This window comes from Xenopus laevis, chromosome 6L (genome assembly GCF_017654675.1).
Source record: "Xenopus laevis strain J_2021 chromosome 6L, Xenopus_laevis_v10.1, whole genome shotgun sequence".
NCBI lineage: Eukaryota > Metazoa > Chordata > Amphibia > Anura > Pipidae > Xenopus > Xenopus laevis.
This window is the reverse complement of record NC_054381.1, coordinates 62,322,898-62,349,133: the sequence shown is the minus strand read 5'-3', so window position 1 is coordinate 62,349,133 and position 26,236 is coordinate 62,322,898. Positions and strand designations below refer to the sequence as shown.

At 37.8% G+C, this 26,236-nt stretch overlaps 2 protein-coding genes across 3 annotated transcripts in view; one reads left to right on the top strand and one right to left on the bottom strand.

The window, feature by feature from the left end:
* The window catches only part of tert.L (telomerase reverse transcriptase L homeolog), a 35,632-nt gene extending 24,175 nt beyond the window's left edge, over window positions 1-11,457 (top strand). The window contains 5 exon segments of one of the 2 annotated variants that reach the window (NM_001085633.1): window positions 3,733-3,859; window positions 3,949-4,010; window positions 7,990-8,114; window positions 9,433-9,570; window positions 10,852-11,457. In NM_001085633.1, the coding sequence (NP_001079102.1) occupies window positions 3,733-3,859; window positions 3,949-4,010; window positions 7,990-8,114; window positions 9,433-9,570; window positions 10,852-10,955 (556 nt within the window). In that variant the 3' untranslated portion in view covers window positions 10,956-11,457. 2 annotated transcript variants of the gene reach the window in all.
* Window positions 11,458-12,687: 1,230 nt separating this feature from the next.
* The window catches only part of slc6a19.L (solute carrier family 6 (neutral amino acid transporter), member 19 L homeolog), a 33,825-nt gene continuing 20,276 nt past the window's right edge, over window positions 12,688-26,236 (bottom strand). Inside the window, 7 exon segments of the mRNA NM_001094211.1 lie at window positions 12,688-13,941; window positions 14,241-14,403; window positions 15,188-15,347; window positions 17,787-17,991; window positions 19,422-19,578; window positions 23,660-23,788; window positions 24,551-24,663. Of these exon segments, the coding sequence (NP_001087680.1) occupies window positions 13,732-13,941; window positions 14,241-14,403; window positions 15,188-15,347; window positions 17,787-17,991; window positions 19,422-19,578; window positions 23,660-23,788; window positions 24,551-24,663 (1,137 nt within the window). The 3' untranslated portion in view covers window positions 12,688-13,731.

Here is a 26,236-nt window from a genome sequence, read left to right as displayed (position 1 = left end):
GGCCTGCCGACCGCCTGTTCTCAAATTGCTATACTAAGTCAATGTAGATCTCTTCTAGTAAACGATTAAGTGATATACAATGAGATAGGTGTTACTATCTACTACGTGCTGGTTGAATCTAGGTTTCTGATTTTGCAGGATATCTTAAAAATAAAATACAGTCCAAGACCAAACTAATGTAATGTGGTTTTGGGTTTCCCTTTGGTACTTTTAACCTCGACCGTTTGCCACCTATGGGTGATTCTCCGTGTGGGGAGTGGGGGTAATACTCAATGACCAGGCTTTAAATCCTATGTTACCAATTAGGCTTGTAAAATATGGCTCAAGTCTATTGAGATCGGGGGATCTAAGGAGGAGGTGTAGAGGGATCTGAGCAAAAATACTTATGCATCCTTTTAAGATAACACTATCACAGAGCTATCTTTTGCTAGGCTAGGGGAGGATATTTATAATATATCCACAATCGTCTAAATGGTTCCTGTGTTGAGCATTTCTGGACCAGGGAGACTATAGATGCGTTTCCGAGTTTTAAAGAGGATTATTAAGTTATTAAGTGAGAAAAGTTAGCATGTGAAGTTCTGTGTCCTCTGGTGGCCATTCCAATTCTGCCTAACATTCTCGTACACGTTGGGGGTGTCGCAAGATTTAAGTATAGTGAAATCATTTGTACATACCTTGGCAGGGTAGCTCTCCAATAAAGTGGTTAGGATGGTCCTGCAGGATCAGTCACTCTGTCCATCATTTTTTCCACCATAGGGATAAGGTGGATAGTCTGCCCAGTTGTCGATACTGTCTCCTGGAGGATCCGCAATGAGCCTTTTCTAACTAAGCTGTATGCCTCTTCAAGTAGGACATTTGGCTGTGTGATGTGTTGCTTGATCGATTCCAAGACCATCCTATGTTGTTCCACCAAGGTGGTTGTCAAATGGGTAAAAGGCTTTACGGAGGAAGTCTGATAGGTCTGTGATAGAGCCTGCTGCAGCACATGTGTCCTGTAGGAAAGCTATAATTCTCTCTCCCTCCCTTTGTTGTCGCTAGCAATCGGGTTGGAGAGCATCTGGCTTGGTTTTAGACTATTTTGTATCTTGGAGTGTTTTACCTATCTACTGATTTCAATTGCATAGTTTCTTTAGAGTAGGTTCAGAAGATCTCAGTATATCTTAGAAATAGGAATAGTGGAGTTAGTCTGAATGTTCTGAAGTGTACGGGCTGGGGAGCTTGTGTGTTCTGCTCCATCTCCAATGTCTATAATAAGTGTCCACTGTATGCTAGTTCCCTTCATTCTTTAAGATACAGTATATGGCGTGTAGGCCCAGGGATTGGGACAATTCCTCCATGCCATTGGGTTCTTTCAGGCTGTATTGCTTTCCTTCTTTCAGGACCATTAGGGCAAATGGAAAGCGCCATCTGTAAGATACAGTGTGGTTTTGGACCTAAGGATAGTAGTAAGAGGCCTGAGGGCTCTAAGTTGTTGTATTGTGAGCCAGGCCAGATCATGAAACATGGATACTTCTAAGTCCTGGTATTTGTATCGTTCCACATTCTGAAGTGCATGGGTTATGTCCTCTTTGATTGTGAATTTATGGACACAGCACACTACCTCTCTAGGTCACTCAGTCCTGAGCCTGGGTATTCCTAGCATGCGGTGCACCCTATCCAGTTCAAGTGGGCTGGTGAGGTCTTTACCCAGTATAGTGTTAAAGATAGCCCTCACCGTGTTACAAAGTTCGGCTGGAGGAACAGAATCCGGTACTCCACGGATTCTGAGGTTGTTGTGGAGGCCTCTGTTGTCCAGATCCTCCAAATGCTTGCGTTGTAGGTAAATGTGATCGTGGGTTTTGTGAGTAATTTAGTTATGGGCCTGCTCCACTTTGCCGAGCCTATAATCTATCTTGCTGTGGGCCTCACCTATACTGCACAGTTCCGCCTTGATCTCTGTGAAGTCTGCTTTATGTGATTCCTGCAGCGTTTTTGCCATTGCTCGCAGGTCATCTTTAGTTGGTAAAGCGAGGAGTAAGAAGTGGATGTCTGTCTGCACTGATGCAGTGCTATATCCTGAGGCTGTCGATCCAGCTGGGCTTGGGCTGCGGGCTACTGCCGCCGCCATTTTCTATTCTCGGGCTTCCAAATGATGTGGAGTTTTCTTACCAAGAAACGGTGACGTAGTACTCTGAGCATTTTGGGATACATTCTGCGATGCTTGCTCCGTCTTTTTGTGGTGTTTCCCCATTTTTGCTTTGTCTGGGTATCTCTTATTTAGTACTTCTGTCAGTTCAGGTCGGGAGAGTCCAGCTTATGTGACCTCTTTTGCCATCTGGCCACGTCCCCTTGCAGTATCACTTTTTAATCATATTGTTCCACTAGCACCTCATTCTAAAACCCAGCAGCACTCTGAGCTGTACTTTTTTTTTTGCGCTGCTTCCTGACCAAAATAATAAATCATGCACCCCAGCAACCCAAAAAATTTGGCTAAGGCTACAATTTTATTGTTATTGCTACTTTTTATGACTTGACTTTCTATTTTGCCCCTCGCTTATTCATATTCCAGCCTCTCGTTCCAACCACTGCCTAGTTGCTAGGGTATTTGGATCCTAGCAACAAGATACTTGCTGAGATTCCAAGTTGGAGAACTGCTGAACAAAAAGCTAAAACATTTTTTTTAAAAAAAACACTGAAAATAAAAAGTCAAGACCAATTGCAAATTATCTCAGAATAATAATCTCTACATCATGCTAAATTAATTTAAATGTGAAAACCCCTTTCAAAGGAAAAAGAAAGGTTAAATCACTGGTGCCAAAATTCTAGGTACTCTCCAGTGATCATAAGCTCTTAACTGATACCCCGGCCAGTGCTCCTGTTAGCAGAAAACTGAACCAACCTAGGGTATTTCTGTAGAAGCTCTTTCAGAATTGCTTTTCTATCATTCTTACCTTGAGACGTTGGCAGACGCATGCGCAGTCTGGTTGGGTAATCTCTGGGGAAGCACACAGACCATGACAAATTGGTGACTCAAGGGAAAAGATGTAAAAAGGCAGTATTTACTGATATCTTTATCCAGTTTGGTATAATTCTGTAATAGGCCACTTAATATGATATAAGCTTCTGTTTGTTAAAGGAACAGTAACACCAAAAATTATAAGTGTTTTAAAGTAATGAAAATATAATGTACTGTTGCCCTGCACTGGTAAAACTGATCCGTTTGCTTCAGAAACACTTCTATAGTTCATATAAACAAGCTGCTGTGGAGCAATGGTGGAAATTAAAAAATGGCTATATGGCACAGGTTAACAAATGGATAACAGATAACACCATTAGACAGACAGACGGCTTATTTGCTATCTGATGTGTAACCTGAGCCTTTTCTCCTTTGAATGGCTGCCCCCATTGCTACACAGCAGCTTATTTATATAAACAATAGTAGTGTTTCTAAAGCAAACACACCAGTTTTACCAGTGCAGGGCATTATATTTTCATTACTTTTAAACACTTTTATTTTTTTGACGTAACTGTTCCTTTTAAGTATTCTTTCTGGGGTGTAGTTTTCCTTTAAGGGCCTATTGGATTTACATTAATTGTACAATTGGAGGTTTAGAGCAAAATATCTACTCCCAAGTTTTATATTTAACTGTCAGTTAGGATTTGAACTTCATGAATTTTACATTTACCCGGCAGTAAACTAGCAGATGTGGGCTGTGATTGAAGTTTCCATTATTTTACTTCTCCTCCTTTTAGCTATGCATGTACCTCCATCCGATCAAGTATGACATTTTGTCATAGTTCTGCAGCAGGAAAATACATGAAACAGAAACTTATAAGAGTCCTCAGATTGAAGTGTCACAGTCTCTTCCTTGACTTAAAGGTAAAAATGAGCATTTTAAACCCTTAAAAGTTGCCTTGATAGAGACAAATATATATTTGCATTTATTAAATGGCTGTTATTTTCTGCAGGTAAACAGTTTAAGGACGGTCTGCATCAATACTTATAAGATATTCTTGCTTCAAGCTTACAGGTTAGTGTGGGGATTATATTTGTAAAGATAACTATAAAATACACATATACTGGAACTAGGAGGGTGCAGAAGAGGCACATGCCCTCATGCAAATCTCCCCCTCAACTGCACTGCTGTCTTGCTGCAGGAGAAGCCACTGGGAGATTGTGTTTGCAGGGCCGGATTTGTGGTGAGGCCCAATAGGGCCGGGCCTATGGCCGCAAAATTTTAGGGGCGGCATGCCGCCCAGCCGCATTAGTTACGCGGCCTCACGGCCTCACATGGCTGGCGCAAGGACCACAAGCTCTCGGACAGCGGGCGTGAGGCCTCAGGGTGCTGCAGACACACTGGCCCTGGGTGTTTGTTCATGTGGAGGCCAAGTGGAGCAAAGTTGTTAAGGGGGGGGGGGGTTGTTTGCCTTGTGTGCTGTCACCTGTAGGCTTTGAATTATGGAAAGGCCATAGAATACCCCCTACTAACAATGGCTGCCATTAAAAAGATTCAATATGTAATTTTACTAACCTTTCTGTACGTTTTACTAACGTTTCTGTACGTAATGTGTTATTTACTCTGTGACCGCTTTTTGTACACTTTGCTACATCAAGGCCACGTGGCATATGGAAAAAATTAATAAACACCTAAGAAGAGGCTATACAAAACCGTAACAGCATTATAAGTATACAGCATACAGCTGCATTTCAAATAAATAGCTATAGAAATAAGGTCATTAATAGGCACAATGGGCAGTAGAAATCCAAGATGGCAGTGAAAATTATTGTTGTAGATGTAGTAGGTTTTATGCTAGCTGTTTAGCAGGATCAAATGTATTTTAGCAGATATGCACAAAAACTTGAAAACACTTGAAAAATTGTAGGAGGTTAGCATGTACAGACCATTTTGATAATATTTATGCAAAGAATTTCCACTCCTAAGTATGTATAAATTCTTAATATTACTCCTTGAAGGTGTTTGGCCCCTGAATATTTTCATGTAAGAGAGAGTCCATTATAACCTAAAATGTGAACAGCACATAGTTCAGGTCAGTGCCACATACTATGAGAAAGGGGGAAAACTATAATATGTGATTTATATTAAATGCATTGTCCTTTGAGAATTATGTAGGTAAGACAAGATGACACAAGCAGAGTATATGACAAATCAAAAATTAAACCAAGACAGTTCTGAATATGTAAGAGAGAGTACATTAATCTCTGTAGAAATACCTTTTAAAGCTTACACATGGTAAGCAGATACAGCAGACTTTCACACGGGGGGGGGGCTAATGGGCCACATGCATGCCACCAGTTGGACAGCACCGTGTTATCTATATAGTGCAGCAACATTTTGCAGCTTTTTAAAGAGATTTTTCAATTATTCATCATTCACACCAGTCCCTACCCCAGTGGAGCTTACAATCTAAAGTCCCTATGACATTCACACACAGTAGGTTTTATCGGGTGCCAATTTACCTGCATGTATGGTTTTTGGAGTGTGGGAGGAAAGTCTCACTGATGAAAACAGGCTTCTCAAAATTCCTAAATTTCAGAATTCACTTTTTTTTCTGGAACCTTACTGTGGTAAACCTAAGTTTATCTACACTATCTGTTGTGCAGGGAGGGCCACTTTAATAAACAGACAATAAATGTCCACCAGGACAAAGGATTCATCATCATCAGAAATTTCATTTGAATTTACGTTTGGATGACATATTCCCCAGAAATGATGACATATACCCCAGGCTTTCAATTGAATCCGTTGTAAAAGCCCTAATATATTATTTCCCTTTATTTCTTACTTTTACTGTATTATTGTGAACACGAAGGGTGCTTATCTCAACACGAGGGCTGTATTTATATATAGGCACCCAAGGGCTTATGTCTAGGGTGGCAGCTTTAGAGGTGGCCCATGGGTTTCCATATATTGAAACAAAAATCACCTTATCCTCCATGCCTGCTGGCAGACTTGTGGTGAAATCTGGCAGTGGAGGGAGTACCCCAATGTGTAATCAGGACTTACATGGACTGTACTGCATACAGAGCTGCCATGGGGGATAGAGAGGGGACAGTTGTCCTGGGTCCAGTGAAATCTTAATCCGGAGTGGGCCACAACTACATTGCAAAAGCTATGTAAATTAGGTAGGTTACATATAAAGGTACATAAACATTATGCAATTTTTATAACTTTTGCAAAAGTGCTGTGATTTGCCTAAAAACTTGCAGAACTTGTGAATCAAGCAATGACAATGCCCAGGGGCAGGCAGGGGCAAACTCCACTGGCCACCAATGAATGAAAAAAAGACAAATCCCACCAATTGACTTACTAGTACATTAGTTTTAATAATAAAATAATTTTGACCATTTATATGAACTACTTATAGAGTGATATTCGCTTATATCAGATGATATTAAATGAGTTTATATGAGCTATTGCAATTTTTTGTAGAAACATACATAATGGGTATCAATGACAACGAAGAGCAATTGTGACAGACGCAAGAAGCTGAGTAGATTTAGACTCAGGACAAACTCCACTGACCACCAATAAACCGACTGTGACTTATTAGCACATTAATGGAACTGATTCGATGAAGTATAGAGTACAATCGCTATATTATGATCCATTTATTGAAGGATATGAGCTCCTACATTATTTCCAGCAGTGCAAAGGTCATGGAATGAAAGAACATATATTTCAGCTACTTATCAGAGTCCCACTGTTGGTACTTCATAGGTGGGCCCCACCTTCACTGCACATGCTGTCTTTGGTGAAGTGGGGTTGCAGCTGGGAAATGGGGCCCTACTCAGCACCTATCAAGCTCTTAAAGGTATTCCTTAAGCTTATGAAAGGAGTGCTTCGCCAGTAACAATAAAAGAATAAAATGACTGGATACTTACTGTAAGTTCAATTCATATATTTTATTGAGATGTCAGGCACATATTTTATAACCATATAATCCTTTTTTACTCTAATAATGCTCCTATCTTATAATGCTCTAATAATACTCCCATCTTAATGCTTTATTCATACTTTACAGTTTTGTAAAATGTTTAAATCCATCTAACCTCTGCTTGCATATCAGTTTTGCAAGTTCTTTTTATCATGTACTCAATAGAAGTCTAAGATCCTTAAGTACCTGCAATCTCCTGTTAGCAGTGTTCTCTTTTTATTAAAAATGCTTACTCCCCAGGTGTGTCCTTTCTTATTTATTTAATCATTGGTGAGGGTGGATTTTTTTTCCTCCAGTTTTGCACATTGCATTAGATGATTTCTCTACATAACTTTTGCCCTAATGCCATTTCAATAAGTAAACTAAAGATTCTGTGGAATCAAATATTATAGTTTGTCACCCTTTATACCTTGTATTTGTACAAGGGGTATTGGCCCCTTTTACTGTATAAAAATGAGTAATATGAAAAAATTTACATATATTTTCCAATAATATCCTGTGTTTAATTACTATGCCCTTTACCAAATAGTAGCCTCTTGATGAAAATGTTGTAGACATATGAAAACTGTCTGCCCTTAATAAATGGTCATATTTATTGAAGAGTAACTTTTTTTTCTATCAGACACGTATATTTTTGCGAAACCACTGTGAATTTTCTACATGAATATGTTTGTGCCGAGAATAAAGCAGCAAGAAAAAATGCACAAAAAACGCAGATTGACTGCAATGCATTTAGGTCAGGAAAACTCAGTGGGGAAAAAATGGCAATTCAATGCATACAGATTTGCTCATCATATGTTCCATTGGTGTTTGTTACAAATGTGTTCTAAAAGATCCTTGCCATTGATAGCAAACAGTTTAGTGGTCAACTGTTTAAAAGCAAACGTTTTTTGTTGCTATGGGTTACTGCACCTGGGCAAATTTTGCTATTTTTCTGAAAGTTGTGATTTAGAATTCAAACTAGTTTGAATGCTGAAAAATTTTGAAATTTTGCATAATCTTGTGTTTGGTGTATCCTTTTAAAAAAACTGACTATTTTTGGTTTTTTTTTAGGTTTCATGCTTGTGTTGTTCAGCTTCCATTTGGCCAGCGGGTAATGAATAATCCACCTTTTTTCCTTACTGTGATTTCTGATATGGCACCTTGCTTTTACACCACTTTTAAAGCTAAAAACAAAGGTATGTATAAATATAAAAAAACTGGCCAAATCACATTTATGTGTTATGTACTCGGCTCCCAACCCGAAAAAATGTTTAGTTCCGCTAAATAATTATGAATATCTGTTTCTTAACAGTTAAAGACAATTTCAGAAAATGCAAGTATGGTTAACTACAAAAGCTAATGATACAATCTTGTAACAAAGGCAACCACTGTAAAATAAAAGATCATCACATGTGGTCACTAAATGAAGAATCTTATGCGCTATAATAAACTATTCTCCCAAATTTGAGACATTGAGTGCTTCCAATGCAAATTTAACAGGTTTATATATTAAAATAGTGAATTGTAATAAAAGGTCAAATTTTGTTACTGGTCTAACCATCAGGAAGTATTTACTGTTTAAAAACGTAGTGGCTTTTATTACATATGGGGGGGGGGGTAAATTTAGCCAGATGCATTAACCCATAGCAAACAATTAGAAGGTATCATTCACTGGTCAACTTTATAAAAACAGACATGTTAGTTGTTGCTATGGGTTACTGCTCCTTGGCAATGTAATTCCATTTTATTACATATTGGGGTAACATCGTAGTGCATCTCTTTACAATGTAAAAGAAAACACAATAAATTGACCCTGAAGCCCATTATCTGCAATAAAGCATAGATTGTTTGTTACAAAGCCTGGTGGAAGGCTAAAGGGTATCACTGGAATGTAAAAAATTACAGTCACACCACCATCTTACCATATAGGCATTGGCTAACATTTTGGTTAGATAAATGTGTTTGTATGAACAGTGTAATAAATTATACTTATAAAGACTCATTACAACCACAAGTGCCCCAAACCAAAATGGACACGTGTATATATATTTTATTTATTAAAGGTGCATGTATGGGATCTATTATGCAGAATGCTTGGATGCTGGGGTTTTCAAGATTAGGTTTTTTTTTTTGCTTTTACTTTTTGTAATTTGGGTTCCTAACCTTCAGCCTACTAAAAAAATTGTAAACATCAATTAAACCCAATTGGATTGTTTTGTCTCCAAAAAAGGATTAATTATATCTTGCTTGGGAACGAGTACAAGGTACTGATTAAAATGGACTCTGTGGAAGATGGCCTTCCTAAAATGTGGAGTTTTCTGGATAGTGGATCCCATACCTATTCTTGCAGCCAAACACACTTGCACTTGCACTTCCGCGTAGCTGGGGTGAGCGCCTATGCAATTTATATCCTTCTGCATAAGTAACAGAAGACCCATCAGTTTAAATACTTATTTAAATACTTATTGGCATTTTTTAAATATACCAGTAACCCTTGTATTTCACAATTTACAGATCTTACGCGTGGTTACAAAGATGTGAGCTGTCAATTCAACTTTGAAGCAGTACAGTGGCTCAGTTACCAAGCTTTTCTTACTAAGCTTCACAATCACAAAGTATTATACAAATGTCTTATTGGGCCACTGCAGAACTGTGAGTAAATGTTACTGTGTTCCTTCTCTATTTCTAATATTAATGGTTTTCTGTTTTGTACCATTAAATACCTTTTACTCCCTATTTCACCATCCTTGGCCCTTTTTTCCCACCTTTGCATGAAAAAACTAGTAATTGTTTCTGTATGTAAAGATAGCACTCAGAAGGTACAGTAAATAAGATAAAATAAGTTCAACTAGACAGATTACTTTCCACACACACATTAATAGTTGTAATGTTTGCCCGGGTGTAGTAACCCATAGCAACCAATGTGATTTTAGTAAATGCTTTGAAATGGTTTACTATGGACAACTAAATCTGTAGCAGACTTTTAAAGAAAAGTAGGGTGAAAATAAAAAAACAGGGTTAATAGGTCATGGGAAACTGACAAGAAGTGATAGGCAAGATGCAGCAGAGCTGATCCAACAATTCTAAAAGGGAAATGGCGAGGAATATCTTTAAAGGGGTGGTTCACTTTTAAGGTAACGTTTATTATGTTATAGAACGGCCAATTCTAAGCAACTTTTCAATTGGTTTTCATTATTTATTTTTTATAGTGTTATAGTTATTTGCCTTTTTCTTCTGACTCTTTGCAGCTTTCAAATGGGTGTCGCTGACTCCCTTCTAAAAAACAAATGCTCTGTAAGGCTACAAATGTATTGTTACTTTTTATTTCTGATCCTTCTATTCAGGCCTCTCATATGCATATTCCAGTCTCTTATTCAAATCAATGCATGGTTGCTAGGGTAATTTGGACCCTAGTTACCAGATTGCAAGATGCAAATTGAAGAACTGCTGAATAAAAAGCTAAATAACTCAAAAACCTTCAATAATAAAAAATGAAAACAAATTGCAAATTGTATCAGAATATCACTCTCTAATAATATTTTAGAAAGCTGAACATCATATTTATGTCTTATTTTCTAAGAGGCTTGGATTATGGTCAAATAGTTATTTGTAAATAGTACAATCAATAAAAGATTGTAATCTTTTGTAATCAATTGTGATCAATACAGTTTAAGCTACAGCTTAAAAAAAAAAGTGATAGGCGGGCAAAAAACTGAGCCTGCGGGGGGGGGGGAGAATAATTAGAAGCCTCCCCCGGCTGAGCGTGTCTGCAAACAATGTGCCAGTCCTACTGGCTTTGGAAGGAAAAAAAATTTAAATATAATTTTGCTTTAACTTTGCATTGTGATGGTTAATATTTAATAATTCATTAATTCAAGTGCTTTGCCTATTCATTTGTATTATATTATTCATTATTTTATTATTCTATTGTAGGTAAAATGCAGTTATCCAGAAGACTATCACAGGATACTATTGAACTTCTAAAATCTGTCACAGATTCCTCTCTTCACAAAGACTTTTCATGTATAATGGATTAGTTTTTGTCTTAAAACTGTAACTGCTGAAGGACACCTGTCACCTGAAAAATGTTTTCCTTATCCTGAGAATAGTGCCACAGCTTTTAATAGTAATGTGCATGTGTGGGATGTCGCATGCATGCACATAACAAGCACTCTGAGCAATGATATGTGCAGACATGCCCCTAATCATGGCCTTCTGCACCAGGAGCTTCGTCCGAGTGCAGGCAGCCTAGAGCAGGTTGGGGGCATTCTTTTAAAAAAATACTATTGTTTTCGCCAACTGGAGTGCAGACGCGATTAGCCCACAATTCCAGTGGGGGAAGCATTTTTATGTTGACAGGTGCCCTTTAAATAGCAGTGCCACATACTGTATTTGCACACTGATAATATCGTTTTATGTTCCTCATATTGCAGCTTGACTGTATCATGTGCTCTATTGGTTAATACCGTGCAATACAGCTATTATTTATGTTTGTATAAATTTATATAATAAAACAAGCAGAAAAGTGTTTCTCAGTAATCGGAGGCATGCCTCTGTGACTGACTGGCTGATTGCGTTATCAGATATAAATGCTATACTTTCATCTGCCGGGTATATGCACTCGCATATGCTTATTTTCTTATCTTGAGGCATCAGACACCTTATGACATCAGCCTCTTAACTATAATTATATAACTACAATTATAGGAGATGAAATTTGTGCCCGATTCTTTAGGTGCAGGAGTGCGGCACCTATTGACACTGGTTGAAGGGAACTCTGGAACTACTGCTTCGTCAGGAGGTGGTGGAAGTTCCAGAGTTCCTCTGCTGCTGCTGCACTTATTGATGGAAGGCAGGAAGGACCAAGCAGCGCTGAGCACAACCATACAGAAGTATAAGGAACGCATTTTGCTACAAGTGGGGGAAGTGCCTGCGGATGTAAATAATTCCTTCTATTGCAGTATTTTTTTACTTTGCGACATTTATTCTTCCTTCTATTTAACAAGGGGTCCAGTCCCAGTCCCAGCAGCTCTACAGCATATTTCATTGTATATTTGATGCTCTGTGTGGTGTGGGTAGCAGTATTTGATTTGCGCCTCATTCTTATGAACATTGACTGAAAGTCTCTGTTTTGCTCTTGTCTTTCCCAGAAACATTTTAACTAACAGCACAAGAGTGACCCAATTAAAACAAGACAGTGACTTTGGATAACTTTCTTAGCTTTACAGATAGGCGGATTTTTATATGTCAATCATGTAAAAAATAACGGAGAATGCAATTCTGTGCTTCTATGCTTTTTATATAGACTTATGTTATATATATGTTCTATGTTTTCAGTAGCAATGCTCATTCCAGTGGTGTGCGGTATGTGGGCAGCACATGTGAATCTCATGGAATAATCCCCTTTGCATATCATGGCAGGTGCTACTCTCTGGGTTCCTTAGGGCAATGTGCACTGCACGTTTAATGTACTAATGCTGCAGTTGCATGTGCCCACCGCATTGACCCTAAGGGGTACAATTTTACATTCCCTAATGCTTCAGCACTTGGCACCCACGGAATTGAAAAAAATTCCATATATTAATTTGTAAAAACCCCGAAGAAACAATGACCTCACATTTCTTCTTCATATTTAAGTTAAAACAATGACATCAGTAAATACGATCAACCCCTGTTAAATTCTTGAGTAGTTTTAAATCGGTTTTCCTACATTTTACTGAACAGTTTTTATAGACTTTTCCAACCTAAAAAATAACTCTCCCACAGAAGTAAATGGTTTGCACCAGCACTTAAATGTTATTATTTAAAAGTATTTAGTTTTCATGTAATTGGATACAGAATACAGTGTTCTCTTTATTAGTATACATTATATTAACATTCATTTTTATGGCACTGGCTAAATACAGAATAAAGGGTTAACTGAGGGAAAATAAATTCATAAAAACGAAAACAAAACTATGGGGCAGATTTATCAAAAAATTTTTTGTTTTATCTTGTTTCAAGAAATGCAGAGAGAAAATACAAACGTGAATATACGCACAAGTACTTTTTTAAACCCTGAATAATCGGGATTTATTAAATTAAGAAACCTCACCAGAAAAGACTCCGCAAGCAAAAGCTGGCATTGTTTTATAAAATACACTCCAAAAATCCCAACATACAGCCAAAATAATTAAAAAACAAATGTCTCTGTTTAGTTAACATGTTCTTAATTGTCCATTTCATGCTACAAGCCACTTAGTCATATATAGTAGCCTGTTTTTAAGGACATGTTGACTCTCGTTTTTTTTTAATTATTTATAATTATTTGGCGTATATGTTCGGGTTTGTGAAGTGCCTGTTCATTGGTTTGTTATTGGTTTAATCCTCTGCCTTGGGCTACAAGTTTGGAGCTTGTCACCCAATCCCAATTTTTCTGCTTGTGAGTATATAACACTTCAACATCTATGAGAACTAGCATTTTTTTTACTATACTGTAGCTACGTTTCTGTCAAAGTCAGTGGGAATTGTCTCTAATAACTTTATTCATTTATTTTCAAGATTTTCAGCCTCACTGAAAATGAATGGACAGGGTGTTTCTCACTTGTGTGCATGTTTCTGTTGTGCAAAAAAACGTGGCCACAAATATTCAGTTGCTTTCTTTTTTCTTAAATAAGGTACTGCCCAAGGGGAAAAGATGCAATATTTGAAAAATATTGCCCATGCTTTGTTGTGGTTTTTTCTTCACTTTTTTTTTTTCCTTGACTTCGAAATTTGATAAATCAGCCTCTGTGACATTTATTGCACTTTCATACATTATAATCCAACCCTACATTACACCTGGTTTTTAGTGTCTCCATTAAGGGATGCCACAGATACAGCATTTATAATTTCTCTTTGGTCATCATCTTTTGTACAGCAGTTTCTAATAAGTTTATAAATGGCATAGCCTGGGATTACTAAACTTGGGACTCCAGCGAGAATTACAATGATTGCGTATATCCAGCTGGGATAAGACTCCGGCTTTGATTTTGGAAACTGGTCCTATAAAAAAATGAGAATAGACAAATTGAGTTCAGTTAAATGTCCTGTAAGAAAAAGAAGATTTTCTCCTCTCTTTATATTTAGGACTTTATTTATAAACATTTAAAACACTGCTCTCGATAAAACCCACAACCTGCTCTGAAATCTAGTAAAATCAACTCCAAAGCTGGGATTTTGCAGTATTTTGGAGTGGGTTGCCTCCTTCCTTCTAATGTAGGGGTTTTATCTAGAATAAAAATGTTTACCAGATTGTTCACTGGCAGAAAACTTAAAAATATTATGTTCATTGCATTACTTACATAATCTGGATCCCACGTAATGTACTCTAGCTTCTGAGAAACTTTTACCACAAAGTAGAATAGGAATATAACCAACATAATAAGAGGGCTGATAACTCTCCATGTAGCTTGCCAGAATATATTTGGCTTATGACCAATCATAAATTGAATGTCTCTGTTAAATCTAAGGAGAAAACAGAAGAAATATGTATTTTCATTCAAAGTCTGAATTAAGATGTTTAAGTTGATTTTAGAATTGTGTGTATAGCTTAGATACTGTAACTTTGGGACAGCAAGGCCTAGGTCTTTGGAGGAAATAATCCTTATAGATGGATGGAATGTTTCCAGTCATTTTAAGGTTGCATGTCTGCTATGGTTTAACACTATCTTGAGGTCAGGTAGTAACACGAGCTACCCAATTATATATTTGTTTCCCATTCTAACCTCACTTTTGACTGATCAAAGCAAATTTGATTTGTAAGTAGGGTTTGCTAATTTAAAATATTGTCTCAATGATGACCCAAACGCCTCAAAAAATGCAGGCCAAGACAAGGCTGAGATGAAGAATAGAAAACCTACAAGCAGCAGTAATCAAAAAAGCCTTGAAATTCACTAGCTGTCGGGTGGGGTTGAATCCAAAGACAGTTGATGTTTGCTAGTGCAGATAAAACAACCCTTTTCCAATAATTATGGTTAAAAATAGAATATTCGGGTCCAAAAGTCACATGGACATCATGAGAGTGCATGTGTCATTCCTGTAACTTGTCCTGATGACTTTTTACTGCCACTGCTGGAATGCCTTCTGGAGTAAGGTTCTGACCATACCGAATGTAGTAATGATTTAAGAACCCTATGTGCCATATGCTTTAGAAAGATCTGCAGAATTGTATCAGGGTATCATTTACTATAATTTTGTTTAGAATCTCCTACATTTGCATTGTACTGTATAATTTGTTTCATACACTTACCTGTCAACACCATATATGTAGACCACTGAAAACATTTCACAAAACGCAATAATAAGTAGTGGAATAGAGCCAGCAAAACCATCAAATAATGCAAGCCAGTAGTTTCCAGATTCCAGCACAAATATAAGTGCAATTAAAAAGGATACTGCACAAATCAAACCTGTGGAATAAAAAAAAATACAAAACATAAACCTAGTATAAAATGCATGTGTTCATAGAATATATATATATATATACTGTTACAGTGCAAGTAATCAATGGTAACCAGTAACATTTTTGCTTCCGTTATTCTTCCTGTAGCTGGTAATTTGGGGTCCATAAGTTTTAGAAATAAACTTGTTAAAAGAAGATTTATGTGCATGTTAAACTATATACTGTATTGTATATGTGACTGTAAGTAAATGTATTGTATATGTGACTGTAAGTAACTACTTCATTTGTTTGAAGTACTTCATTTGTTTGAAGCTAAAAATATAAACACCTGGGATGAGCAGTCAAGTCCATCATGAGACTCCATCCAGAACTTGGGATGCTATGTCAGTTTTTCCTTAATTTGGTACTTACTAATGTAATTCTTTTATTTTGGAATTACTGAAGTAAACAGTAATCATAGCATGGTACTATTATTCATTATCTGACACAAAGAGCTTTGATTGTACAGAACCTAGATTTAAGTATGAATTTTTTGTACACAAAATTAACTGAATTTAGATTGAAGTCTGATCAGATCCTACAACCCTGGGTTTTGCTGATTTTTGTTGGTTTTAGATATGGGTATATATTTACTATTTTTGAACAATTCACCTTGTAAGTATAGAAGGCTATGATATCAAAGGTTCTCAAACACTTTACTGAATTTACGCCCATCAAATATGGAGTAAGATCAATACATGATGTTACGTCATTCAGGCATAAATTAAAAAATGCTTTCGGATTGGAGGGCTACAGTGGGGAATGGATACAGATTTTTGCTGACTGCTCTGTATGGACCCCCGATAACTACTTTTGACCTGCAAACAAGAAAACCTTTATGTGTATGGCAGTAACATTTAGGGGCAGATTTACATAGGTTCGAATATCGAGGGTTAATTAACCCTCGATATTCGACTGCCGAATGTAAATCCTTGGAATATCGAAGTCGAAGGATTTACTGCAAATAGTTTGATCGAACAAAAAATCGTTTGATCGAACGCTTAAATCCTTCGAATCGTTCGATTAGAAGGATTTTAATCCATTGATCAAACGATTTTTCTTTGACTAAAAAATTGTTAGAAAGCCTATGCGGACCTTCCCCATAGGATAACATTGCACCTCAGTAGGTTTTAGGTGGCGAAGTAGGGGGTCGAATTTTTTTTTAAAGAGACAGTACTTCGATTATCGAATGGTCGAATATCCGAATGATTTTTAGTTCGAATCGTTCGATTAGAAGTTGTGGTCGAAGCAGCCAAAAAAATCATTCGAAATTCGAAGTTTTTTTTTATTCTATTGCTTCACTCGAGCTAAGTAAATGGACCCCCTAGCTTTAAGCAACAGGAAGATTAGAGGGGGCAGGTGCACACTAGCAGACAAGGTAAAATAGCTTCTAAGTACTATTAGTATTATGTAATATATACTTAATAATACCTTTATATTGAATTAAACCTTTGCATTTACATGGTAACCAAACTGATTAGCAAAATGTAGTTTTTAGTCAGCTGGCTTAAAATACATACAAGACATAGGGGCAGATTTACTAAAGGCGAAGAGGCCGTTGCTACCAAAAATTCGCCAGAAATCTCATCCGCAGGGACATCACCAATTTACTAACAGGCATAGACTACAATTCATTAGCGAAAAACACCATCACTAGCGCAGTTTCGCGCCCTATTGCTGGGCGCATTTTCGCTCAAGAGAACAATAGTTACTCTACAAATTCACTAAAGTGCGAATCTTACAGAATGTTACCTTGTTTCAGAATGTTTCCAACGCCACATTAGACCAGGTGAACTGATATGATGAAGCTACATCCTCCTCAACCTTATGTTAGTGACATCATGTCCTGAATGCCGAAAAGTCATAAAAGTTCTCAATAACGCTGGTGTTTTTCATTTTTCAAAGTGGGATTGCCTTCAAAAGTCCGAATTATTAAAGATTTTTGATTTGAGGAGCATGCCACATTTGTTTTAGTATGGGCTCTAGGGCATTAAAGGATCTCTTTAGACTTTATTACGCTTCCTTGGACATTTGTAATAATAAGTGGCCAACATCTCTAATAAAGGTGTCTATACAACCTATATTTACCCTCTCTATTCAAATTGACCTAGTACTAATGAAATTTCGCTAGGCAGCAATGAATGCTAGTGAAAGATTAATATATGAAATGGTCGCGCTTAACTCTAGCGAAACTTTGCAAGAGTTTGGCTATAGAGATGCATTTTAGTGAATTAGCATAGTGATAGTAATGAATTTATGCCTGGTGAAGTGTGGTGGATTGTTCGCTGGTGAAAATTCGCCCTTTAGTGAATTTGCCCCATAGGGAATAAAAATAAATAAAACATCCTTTATAATGGCTATTACATCATTAGACATCTTTAGTTTTGAAAACAAAACGCAAATGTACCTGTTACAGCTTCTTTGGGAACAGATTTGGGGATTATTTTCAGATCAAGTAGTGGTACTAGCACTCCTTCCATATTACCAAACATTGAAGAGAGTCCTAGGCAAAAGAGCATGATGAAGAAAAGTACAGACCAGAGTGGTGAAATTGGCATTTTCGTAATAGCTTCTGTGAAAACAATGAAGGCTAAACCAGTTCCTTCCACACCCTGCAGAGAAAAATAATTAATTAAGCTTGCTTGTTTCAAATATTTCACAGTACTTTTTATTTTTTCAGAAGAATTGAAGCCACCTAGCACTAAATCAGGGGGGACAGTTTTTATTAGTAAGACATTTGTTGCAAGCTATAATACAGCCTTTTTTTTTCTTTAAATCTATCCGATACGGTTGACCCCACATGCCTTACAAAAGTATGTAATAAAGCACAATTTTTATAAGCAATTAAATGCTTTTTGCAGGAACTGACAAAACATTCCATAGTTACAAAAGGGGGTGTGTATATAAAAAAAATGTCATTGCAAATTCTACATTGGGCTTTACTAGTGATCTATAAGGAGGCAAAACTACCATCTCTTCCCATGTAAATGATATATCCCTTTATTTAACCACTTACCTGCTACAAATCATAGAATTCATGCCCCTTGCAGGCAAGTATCTGACTGTAAAGCCTCATAGTTTCTATGTTTCTTTGTTATTCTATGTGTTGCCTTCACATAGTAGCCGCTGTGGCTTGCAATCATTCATTTAATGGATCAAAGGTCTCACCCCCTTGCAGGGGCGATTCTGGCTATAATGCCGCCTGAGGCGGCCTTCTTTCGCCGCCCCCACCCCTCCCCACGGCACTAACCTTTATAGCGCCGGAGAGGGCAGGGGCGGTCCACGACGCTTAGTGCAGAGAGCGCAATAGCGCTCTCTGCACTAGAAGAGCCGAATTTCCGGTTTGAAAACCGGAAATTCGGCTCTTAGTTACCAGGAGCGGCATTTTTGCCGCCCCTGGCAACCAGAGGGGCGCTGCCGCCTGAGGCGAGTGTCTCAACTCGCCTCATTGGTGGAGCGCCCCTGCCCCCTTGTGGTCTCACCCCACAAATTGAACACTTTGCCCCTCACACCACAGTAGGATAGCGATTGCGAATTTTATAATTTGCTATAAATCAACTTGTTCGCCAAGATTACTTAATAGATTAATACTATTTTATTATTGCCCTCAGAAAACAATAATCCACATAGAACTTTAGAAGTTATGAGGATAAAGTCTAGGTCTAGGTCCCAAGAAAGCAAGGCCTCTGCCAATTGAACACTCTGGGGTTTTATTATACTCCTCTGCTTGATATACAGTATCTTATTGACTTGCTGTGTACTTAAGCAGAATTACTATATTACACGGGTGGCATCTTGGCACACTCATCTTCCCCTCACCTATTTTGTGCTGACAAATTGTTTGTTTAAAATCCATCCCATTATGAAATGCATTTTTTCCTAATGCATTTTACAATTTTCTATCTTATTTTAACCTCACATAAAAGATTTTACAACCTTAAATATAGTATTTACATCTGACCTAATTTGGTTAAGGTGTTGCTATTTATAGATTATTTTAACCTCACATAATAGATTTTACAACCTTAAATATAGTACTTACATCTGACAAAATTTGGTTAAGGTCGCAGGTTTGAAGCTTGAGAGATGAAATCAAATCTGGATTTGAATGATTTAGCTGATTCAACATGTTGTCATAGTTATCCTGTGTAATATTTCCTTCCGGCAAATCAAAGGCATTTGTCAAAGAAAGGACATTGCTGTAAAAAATAAACATGTACAATAAGTCTCCTCAAATTATATTAGAATAGGGTGCAGTATTATTTCATATCTGTGAAAATGTGCCTCATTACTAAAATCTATTTTATACTTCGTTGAAAAGTCTTTGTTGGTAATGACAGCTTCAAGAAACCTTCTGTATGGAGAAACTAATCACATCCATTGCTCAGGTGTGATTTTGGCCCATTCTTCCAAACAAACTGTCTTCAAATTGTGAAGGTTCCGGGGCCTCTTCTATGAACTTCAGTTCTTTCCATAGACTTTCAATTTAATTCAAGTCGGGTGATTGACTGGGCTATTGTAGCAGCTTTATTTTCTCTCTCTGAAACCAATTGAGAGTGTCCGTGGCTGTGTGTTTGGGATCATTGTCTTGCTAAAATGTTCACCCTCATTTCGTCTTCAGCATTCTGGTAGATGGCAGCAGATTCTTATCAAGAATGGCCCGGTACATTTCTCCACCAATCCTTCCTTCAATTATATGAAGTCTGCCAGTACTATATGCTGAAAAACAGCCTCACACCATGATGTTCCCACCTCAAACTTCACTGTTGGTATTGGGGTTTTTGGGGTGATGTGCAGTGCCATTTCTCCTCCAAACATGGTGTGTGCAATCATATACAAAGAGAATTTTGGTCTAATCTGACCAGACTATATTCTCTGAGAATTTCATTGGCTTGTCCAAATGTCGTGCAGCAACCTTTAAACAAGCTTCAACATGCTTTATCTTCAGTAGTGGAGTCTTTCACGCTTATCTTGCATAGAGACTATGTAGATTGAGGGCATTACATATTGTTTTCTTTGAAACAACTGTACCTGCTAATTCAGAGTCTTTCTGAAGCTTTCTGTGAGTGATCCTTGGCTCTTGGACAACTCTTCTGATTAGCATTTCGCCTTGAGAAAGCTATTAAGCGAAACGCGCGTTGGCGAGTCGCTAAACTCTTGTCTTTTAACACTTATCCTGGTGGTTTTACTGGGATTGGACTTAATCTTTATTGCTATTGTCTTTTTATCTTCTTTATCATCCTTCCATTCTAAGGGGCCGGTGATTTGTGGCTTATTAGGGTCAACTTAGTCTCTTTAAGATCAGGGCAAGTTAATACACCAAGGCCACAGTCTTGGTTACCCTGTCCTGCCTTCCTCTTTGTGGTGTCCCAGACTTAGAAAACAACAGGCAGTTAGCTTTGGGACAACTCCACCCTCTTATATTTCATTATATCCTCTTTTCTGCTGACCGTAGCATTGGTTTTGTTCTCACCCAATTGTGGTCATTTTTTTAATCTAATTGGATCTTTTTAATTAATGTAATTTCTAGCAACCAGTATATAAATACTAGCACCTTATTAATTTAGTATAATTCTCTGTTGTGTCCCTCATAGTAATTCACTTAATTTAAAGCACTATTTTCAATCAATTGCACTCCTTTGATGAACTTTGTCATTTTTAACTTTTTAGCTTTTTCTGGTTGAGCTCAATCATGAATTGTTATTTCATTTGAGAGTGACAATTGGTTAAAACACTCAATGGATATTATGCACTAATTGGCACTTTATATTACTTATGAACTGTTTTAAAATCAAGTAGTTGATCAATTAACTAAAAGACTGGGCACATTTTTCACTTTAACTAATTTATTCAATCAATTTAATCAAATCTAAGAGATTTAATTTATGCTGGATATTGATTAAGGCATTACCTACGGGGTACTTTTTCCTTTATAATTTTGAACTCTTCTGATTACTTAGAAAACTTCTGTCAGAAATCTTGCGAGGAGCACCTGGTTGTGCCCGGTGTAGGGTGAAATGATGTTAATTTCCAGATTATGGCCCCAACAGTGCTCACTGGAACATACAGAAGCTTAGAAATACGTCTGTAACCAATGCCAACAGTATGTTTTGCAACAATAAGATTGTGAAGGTCTTGAGAGAGCTATTTGCTTTTACCTATCATGAGATGCTTCCTGTGTGATATGTTGGTAAAGAGAAACCTTTTTATAGGCCATCAATTACAACTAAACCAGCTGATATTTATCGATAAGGGGCAGGATTGCTTACTAATTGCTGACAGATTTCAGTCGATTTCTTGACTTTCCATGTCTTTTTGCACCTCCTTTTCTTCATGCGTTCAATACTTATTCCCTGTGTCATTCCACTTTATTACACATAATGATTTATGGACTTACTGTATTTGTTTTGATTTCTCTGTATGTGTGGATTACTTGGTTTGTTACCGACATCTGGGGGCACATTTACTAAACTCAAGTGAAGGATTAGAATAAAAAATACTTCAAAGATATTTTTTGGCTATTTCGACCATCGAATTGGCTACTTCGACCTTCGACTACAACTTTGAATTGAACGATTCAAACTAAAAATCGCCTGACTATTCGACCATTCGATAGTCGAATCACTGTCTCTTTAAAAAAAACTTACTTCGCCACCTAAAACCTACCGAGCACCAATGTTAGCCTATGGGGAAGGTCCCCATAGGCTTTCCTAGCAATTTCTGATCAAAGGAAAATCGTTCAATCGATGGAATAAAATCCTTCAAATCGTTCGATTTTTCCTTCGATCGAATTGCGGTAAATCCTTCGACTTCGATATTCGAAGTCGAAGGATTTAACTTCGATGGTCGAATATCGAGGATTAATTAACCCTCGATATTCGACCCATAGTAAATGTACCCCCTGGTGTACATTTCATGTCAATAGCCCCATTAGAAATATATTTACTGAGAAAACAGTTGGGGGCCAATTCATTAACTTCGAGGAAGGATTCGAAGTAAAAAAAACTTAGAATTTCGAAGTGTTTTTTGGGCTACTTCGACCATCGAATGGGCTACTTCGACCTTCGAATCGAAGGATTCGAACTAAAAATCGTTCGACTATTCGACCATTCGATAGTCGAAGTACTGTCTCTTTAAGAAAAAACTTCGACCCCCTAGTTCGCCACCTAAAAGCAACCGAACCCAATGTTAGCCTGTGGGGAAGGTCCCCATAGGCTTGCCTAACTTTTTTTGGTTGAAGGATAATCCTTCGATCGTTGGATTAAAATCCTTCGAATCAAACGATTATTCCTTCGATCGTTTGATCAAAGTTTTTGTGCAAAATCCTTCGATTTAGATATTCGAAGTCGAAGGATTTTCATTCCCCAGTCGAATATCGAGGGTTAATTAACCCTCGATATTCGACCCTTGATGCATCGGCCCCTTGATGTGTTCATTATATATTTATCTATCTATCTATCTATCTATCTATCTATCTATCTATCTATATATCTATCTATATATATACACATATCCACCCAACACCTATAATGACAAAGAGATCCATATATGTGATTACTACTACTATATAATGTACCGTAATCATCCAAAAAGTTTCATGTTTATTGTAGAAATTGTAGCCTTTATCTCCAATTTAGCATTAAATAGACCAGAAATCATAGTCAATACATACAATAATGTAATAACTTTCTTTATATTCTATATATATATATATATATATATTGCAACTGTTAAGTTAATCAAACTTTACACTCATCAAAGCATCCACATTGGCAGCAATTCAAGTTTTGCACAACTTTGGCGTTGTAGCTGACAATTTTTTAAGATATTTATGGGAAATGTCAAATCACACCATCTTTAGCTCTTCCCAGATGTGTGACTGGTTTGTATGGCATTTTAATGTGACTTTACAATGAAGCTCATCTCAAGAGAGCTAAAACGCCATTTAGGGTTTAGGACTGTATAGGCAATATATGCAAATTTATTAGTGATTCCCAGCTTGTCAATGCAGCTTTGTAGGGCTTAGTATATTCAATAATACACCAATAATTGTGGACTGGATGATATACAATATCATAAAAATAACTTTACAGGCATCTAGGGTAGTACAAAGGCCATAAAAAACATCTAGCTTCAATTTAGCCTTTGATAAATCAATTAGAATAATTTTAACTTCAGGGGCTTACAGTATTTCTGAATACACTGCTAGGATCTCTAGCCAAAGAGTTCAAAAGGTCCCATCTATGTTTTGGCAAGTAAACGTTAATAAAAATAACTCACCTGTCAAAACAATCATCAAATCTGGCTGTGGCACGGAAACCAATAATGGAGTAGATGACAGTGGCAGAGTATATGGATGTAAAGCCATTTATTAGAGAAATTATAACTGCATCCTTTTCACAATTGTTACTGTCAACAGAAATTCAAGATGTACATTAAGGTGCAACGTCAAAGACATGAGAACTGTTTTATTTAGTCTGTTTCTTGGAACTTTTTATTAACATAAAGGGGTACTACTGTGGTGTAGATTTGAGTGGTGTGTTGCTTTTCCCTTCTGCAATAAAATAGCAATATGTTTGCTTTATGGCATTATACACTGTGGATCAGAGCAAGTCAAAAGTATTTATATAATTTTCTGTTATATTTTTTGAACCATTATAAGTATAGGATTTGGAGAGAAAGTATGTGGTCTAACCATGTAAAGGACCTAATACCTACTTAATACTTAATAATACCTCCTTGCAGTGTTTAGTAAAATGCATCATGATATAGATTAAAAACAGATATTACTTTGGCTCCACCAAGGAGTGGGAGTTGATTAGTAATCTAGCAGTATTTGGACTCAAGTATGTAGACTTAATGCTCTATACGGCTGTTGTTGAAACCAAACTGTGAGTAGTGTAAGCAAAGAGCAGAATCCAATATGCTGAATATACTGTGGTTTTTGTATCACTGTTGCTGTTGTTATAAATTATCGTTGCTTTTATTATTTTTAATACTAGTATTTATAATAATACAGTGAGCGATTATGAACCACATAAAGCACACATAAGACAAGATATGCAAGGGCTTGAATGTAAGGTGCCAAAAGTGCTACCTATATTCTGCATATATATGAATGCATGTATGTATGTATACATGTAAAATAAAATAACCTGCTATTGTACTTACTGAACAGAATTATAACTTGAAAATGAAATAAGCCCACCAAAAGCCAGGGAAAAGGAATAGAAAACCTGGGCACCAGCATCAAGCCAAGTAACTGGATTTGCTAATTCTGAAATCTAAAAATGTAAAATACACAAAACCATTAGTTAATTCATTTGCAATAAGAATTTTGTTAACGATAAACTCTCATTCAATGTTGCAATAACACCTCTGTACAAAGATTTCAACAATCCTTATGCCATGTGGGTGAACATGCTTCAGTGTTGGATTTTTTTTAAGACAAAATTTCTTTCACAATAAATGATAACATGAAATATAGTCTCAGAAATCCCTGTGGTTCATTATAACCCTCATGATATAGAGGGGTCACATCTCCGCCTGTAAGATATTGCCAACTAAAAAACATATAAATTATGGATGTCTACAATCTTATAGTCTTATGGAGATCTGGTGCGGCGCAGCGCCTAGCGAGGCGCGCCGTGACTGTCAGGGAGAGGGGAGCGCGTACCCGCCCCCCCGCGCGTCGCAGCGATGACGTCATCGCTCGGCGCCGTTATCATTTATTAGTGCTGCGCGCAAGTGCGCAGTCTCTTTGTGCCTGCTCCCTCCCCTATGCAACGAGCGTGTTCTGGGTAAGATTAGGGGGTCAGCAGCATCAAGCTGTTTCCCCTTCATTAAACAATTTTTCCTCCTTCACTCTGCGCACCCTGTTTGTGCCCCTTTTCACTTCTTTTTGTGGGCAATAAACGCCATCATGGCTGATAATTTTTTACAACAATTGCAGGCCAAAGTGGCAGCTGAGGGGGTGGATTGGCTACAGGAGTTTATTAACCCTAGGCAGCAGCCACCTATACGATCGGGGAGACAGGGTTTTAAAGTGGTTAACACTCGGCCAGCCCGCCGTTCCCGTCCACCTACTAGATTAAGTCCCAGTCCACCCCGGACTAGGAGAGGGCCCCTTTCTACCTCTGCAATCAAAGCTGCACCCCCTACCCTTTCCACTGTTACCAGTGATACCGCAGCTCAAGCCGCTACAGCGGCATCAGCTGGGAGCCACACAGTTTCCAATATCAAACATCAGGTCAGTGGTACAGCTGCTTCTACTAGTCGTACCGATGCGAGGGGTACTCCTTCACCTAATGTCATTCCACCCACTCAAAATAAACCCCCCACTAGACGTGTGCCACTAAAAGGACGTTCATCTGGTCCTGTTTATCGGGATTCTGAGTTGGATATTGCAGTTTTTTCATCCAGCTCAGAAGAGGGTGAACTTCCCCTTTTTGATCCGCCTCCAGCCAATTCCGGGATTCACATTTCTGTTCAACCCTCTACTGCTGTGCCTACAGAGAGTGCAAAGAGGAGATCCCACTCTTTTCACAGCAATTCTGATACCCGGAGCTCTGGTCGGCGCTGCTGCCACCAGACTGCCGGAAAAAAGTCCCGCAAGGCTGTACGGCATAGAGGTGCCACCAGCCGCAGACACAGCAGTTCTGATTCTTCATGGGCGGAGTCGTCAGTTACTGGCTCTAACTCGTCACAGACTGCTTCCTCTTCTGGCAGTTCTACACATCGCCATCGTCACTCCAGGCGTTCCAAGAAAAGAACTTCTCGGGGCAGGACTTCAGATGCCCAACTAGGGGCCTCTTCAGCCGGCGCTGCCGCACCATTACCAGGTTCCTCTACGGCTAC